Raw genomic sequence first — 4,241 nt, 5'->3', positions numbered from 1 at the left:
GAGCTGTAAAGTTTGTTTGAAAAATTCACATTTTGATTGGTTACTCGACCTAAAACTAGGTTTCTAAATCAATAAAAGAATATAAATAAAACTGCATACTCGGTATTTTGAATATTCTCTAGGACACACAGACTGACTTATGGAGGCAAAAGGAAACTACGTCAACAGCCCACAGCCCAAACCGTAGAAGCTAGGAAGCTGAAATTTGTGTTCAAGAATCATATCATAGTGTAGCTGTGCATTAAGAGGGGATTCGGAAAATTCGAGCTACAAAGGGAGGAAAACGAGCTGTAAAGTTTGTTTGGAAAATTCACATTTTGATTGGTTACTCGACCTAAAACTAGGTTTCTAAATCAATAAAAGAATATAAATAAAACTGCATACTCGGTATTTTGAATATTCGCTAGGACACACAGACTGACTTATGGAGGCAAAAGGAAACTACGTCAACAGCCCACAGCCCAAACCGTAGAAGCTAGGAAGCTGAAATTTGTGTTCAAGAATCATATCATAGTGTAGCTGTGCATTAAGAGGGGATTCGGAAAATTCGAGCTACAAAGGGGGGAAAACAAGCTGTAAAGTTTGTTTGAAAAATTCAGATTTTGATTGGTTACTCGACTTAAAACTAGGTTTCTAAATCAATAAAAGAATATAAATAAAACTGCATATGTTGACGTGGCAGCACTGCTAGTAGCCTGCATGGCAGGCTGGCAACGTTTGCTAGCAACATTCGCTAGCAACATCTGCTAGCACAGCGCGGCTGACGTCAGCGCCCTCTCTCTCCCACACGCTAGTTAAGGACCAGAGCGCTGTAACTAGGTTAAGTTAGTTACAAATTGTCTTTATATGAAGTGAATACATACGTGCAGAAGAGCACTTTGAAACCTGAAAATCCCGCCATTTTGTTCTTGTACTGGAGTTTGGACATTTTATCCCCGACGCCCCCCGACTTTTTACATGGTCCTTCGAGCCGGATACTTTTGAGGCACCTCCATCCATACTCATCCTCGTTTTGTGCCAGCCATCCGTTCGCCCCAGCTTGTTCCTGGCGTTGGACTCCTATAAGGGAAAACAGCTAAGTAAAAAGTTACTTTTGGCTCAGTACTTACGCCATATTGGTTTTTTCTGTCGGTCTGTCCGCCGACTTCCAAAAACGGAATCCGCATCCCGCTTTCCGTCCCTGATCCAAGGGCCCCATTCGTATACGGCTGATACCGCGCCGGTCAGCTCAACCAAAAATACATAAAGTGCACGAATTAGCAGTATAGAACCAATCTGTCCGTTCGCGATTGCATACCGGCATACTTGGGACGTGTTCATTCATATGTGCAACAAGTGTCCAGTGAAAAACACAACTGGACTTGCCGTCCTAACGCACTATCACTGCATAATCACCGTCACTTACAACAAACGTATGTTTTGATGCTTGCATAGTCCACAAACATACATATTTGTTAATGCTTGCATGTCCCACAAACCACAAGCATATTTTCTAAGCGCTTGCATGTTTCCGCGCACAACAAATATACGGTTTTGTACATCTGCTTAAATATTTATACACTTGCACACTACGCATCATCCATATACTGGTACATCTATATTCCGAATCTACCCAATAACCATAGTTCCCCACATGCTTACAAACAAATATACAAATTAAATCCATATTAAACATACATTCACAATCATACATATGTTCATATTTACAATTACACATATTTACTAACACAATTCCTGTAACACGACACGGTCGGTCCGCGACTCCCACCAACTTACCCGTATTCCGGTTAGCACTCCGCTCCAGTCGTGCCATATCCAGCGCCAGCGCCAGCGCGCGCTCACCGGCGAATATTCTATTGTTTTTTTTTGGCATAAAATTCTTATTTGCACAATTCGTCAACAAGTGATGCGCACTTGTTGGGAACCGGTTATCGGAATATCGAAACTTTGGAGTGTGACCGAATATTAGTCACGGTCACGAATTACAAATAATTTACATTAATTTCGATAATAAAGGGAAAACCGATTGCTACTGGCAGCAGTGATTTTGTCACAACAAAGATTTAATAAAATTAAAAATAAATTAAATATCGGTGGCATTTGTTTCCTTTGGAGTCACATTGCATATTTCAGCGCGTCCTGAGGAGTTATTGACAATTTAATAAGGATTTATTGTCGCCGTTGAACTGCCGCCGTCTAATTGTCGCCGTTGCTGCCATTATTATTATTGCTGTTACCTCGCAAGTGTTCAGCGTATCCAGCTGTATTATTGGAATTTACTAAGAGCCAAACCATACTTCCAGGTGCTTTTGTTACGAGCCAGTCGGTTCGTAAGCCACATTGGGACACACAGCGAAGTCGAACTACATATATAGATTCTGCCGCCTCCTCCTCTTTTCTTTGGTCGTGTCCTGTTCTATATTGCCAACAAGCAAGGCGCAGTCCTAAACGCCACTTGTTGCTTTCGGCGCGCATCCGTCCGTGTCCATCCGAAGCGCCTATAGCGCGCCCACTTCTACTTATTGCTTGTCAGGCCTGTGTGGAAGCTCAAAATGCCGAGCGACAATGAGAAGGACTCATTGGAAGTTCCCGTTGTAACGAGAACTAGTCCAGCTACACGTTCAGCTGTTCATATCGCGGCTCAGAAAATCCAAATGGCATTAGATAACTTTATTTCCGTTAGCGATAGCCTGTGCCAATTCGAGGCGCTTTTGGCCTCCTCATCCGCCTCAGATCCGCTTGTCATGCTCAAGACTCGTCTAGACCAAGTCAAGGTCCTTTGGGAAAGGGTTGAGCAAGAACAGCGGTCGTGTTCCAGGGCTCTAACCCAGTTAGAGGCCGGTGTTCCTGACAAGCAGGCGATGCAATCTAGATACGAAAATTGCTATCGCGTCTACGAGCGGTGTGTCTGTCTGGTATCCGGGCAGATTGAACAGGCATCCGCGTCACACAATCCCTCGGCGCCTGCTGTCGAAGCTCGGGGCTTCAATGTGCCACCGGTGGATACCGAGGTGTTCTCTGGCGATTATTTGAAATGGCCTACGTTCCGGGATCTCTTTACGGCCGTGTACATTCGCAATTCGCGTCTGTCCGAGGTCGAGAAAATGTTCCACCTTAACGCCAAAACTAGTGGAGAAGCGAAGGTTATCGTTTCGAGGTCGCCACTCACTAATAGCGGTTTCGCTACTGCATGGAAGGACCTGACTGACCGTTTTGAAAACAAACGGCTTCTCGTCAATAGTCAATTAAAGGTCCTTGCCAACATACAACCAATTTCGTCAGAGTGTGGCGCCTCCATTAAGGAACTTCAGAGCACCATTCAAGGTTGCTTAACAGCTGTGGAAAACGCGAAGATAAGTACCGAAAATTGGGATTGCGGCTTAGTCTTTTTCTGCGCCACCAGACTCCCACAGCAGACCCTTTCTTTATGGGAACAGTCTGTTAAAGACAAGACTGAGATTCCTCCCTGGTCCGATATGAACCAATTCCTGTCAGATCGCTATCGAACTCTCGAAGCGATAAGTGATGTGCGATCGAGCACCAGCGTCCGCGTGCCAAAGTCAGCTCAAAAGGAGCCGGCTGCGAGGAGAGTCAACTCGTTTGAGGCAAAGGTCAGAGTAAAGACGCAGACCTGCAACCTCTGTTCCAGAGAAAACCACCCAATTCGTCTGTGCCCGCGTTTCCTCGCAATGACGGTCAAGGAGCGTTCCGGTGTGATTAAGAAGCAAAAGCTGTGCCTGAACTGCTTCGCCAGAGGGCACCAGCTGAAAGACTGCACGAGTCAGTATTCGTGCTCCACGTGTAAGGGACGCCATCACACGTTATTGCACCGCGGTGCCCCGACTCCACTCGTGCCTCCCACATCAGCTCCTCAGTCGTCACTCCACGATATACAGTCCACTCCTCCTAATGTACAGACATACTTTTCCTCGCACACCCGAGGCGTGCTTTTAAGCACAGCCATGGTCAACATTCGTCACGCGGGCACAATTTACACAGCGCGTGCTCTGATTGATTCAGGTTCCGAGGGAACATTTATTTCAGAGCGCTTACGCAGCAGGCTCCAGCTGCCTTTCAAAAGAATTCGTGCCCAGGTTTCCGGGCTCAATAGAACGGTCTCAGGCCATACCACCAAAGTATGCGCCTTCAAGTTGGTCGCGCCCACTCAGCCGATGGTCGAGATAGATACATCGGCTTTTGTCTTACCACACTTGGCTGGGGATATCCCATCGTGCTCGTTC

General features: G+C 46.0%; 1 protein-coding gene across 1 annotated transcript; it reads right to left on the bottom strand.

The window, feature by feature from the left end:
- Nucleotides 1-668: 668 nt before the first annotated feature.
- Nucleotides 669-1,900, bottom strand: LOC115630395. The gene is made up of 3 exons (XM_030526919.1): nucleotides 1,110-1,900; nucleotides 864-1,059; nucleotides 669-809 (listed from the first exon to the last, which is right to left on the bottom strand). Exons 1-3 carry the CDS (start codon nucleotides 1,318-1,320, stop codon nucleotides 791-793), a joined length of 426 nt encoding a protein of 141 aa, XP_030382779.1. The 5' UTR covers nucleotides 1,321-1,900; the 3' UTR covers nucleotides 669-790.
- Nucleotides 1,901-4,241: the final 2,341 nt, after the last annotated feature.

This window comes from Scaptodrosophila lebanonensis, unplaced genomic scaffold, assembly GCF_003285725.1.
Source record: "Scaptodrosophila lebanonensis strain 11010-0011.00,11010-0021.00 unplaced genomic scaffold, SlebRS2 tig00000608-arrow-arrow-pilon, whole genome shotgun sequence".
Taxonomy (NCBI): Eukaryota; Metazoa; Arthropoda; class Insecta; order Diptera; family Drosophilidae; genus Scaptodrosophila; species Scaptodrosophila lebanonensis.
This window is presented reverse-complemented; position numbering and strand designations above follow the sequence as displayed.

Coding starts and splice junctions, on each gene's coding strand:
- LOC115630395 (XM_030526919.1), bottom strand. CDS start 1,320: ATGAACACGTCCCAAGTATGCCGGTATGCAATCGCGAACGGACAGATT. Junction 1,060..1,109: donor ACAGAAAAAACCAATATGGC/GTAAGTACTGAG, acceptor TTTCCCTTATAG/GAGTCCAACGCCAGGAACAA.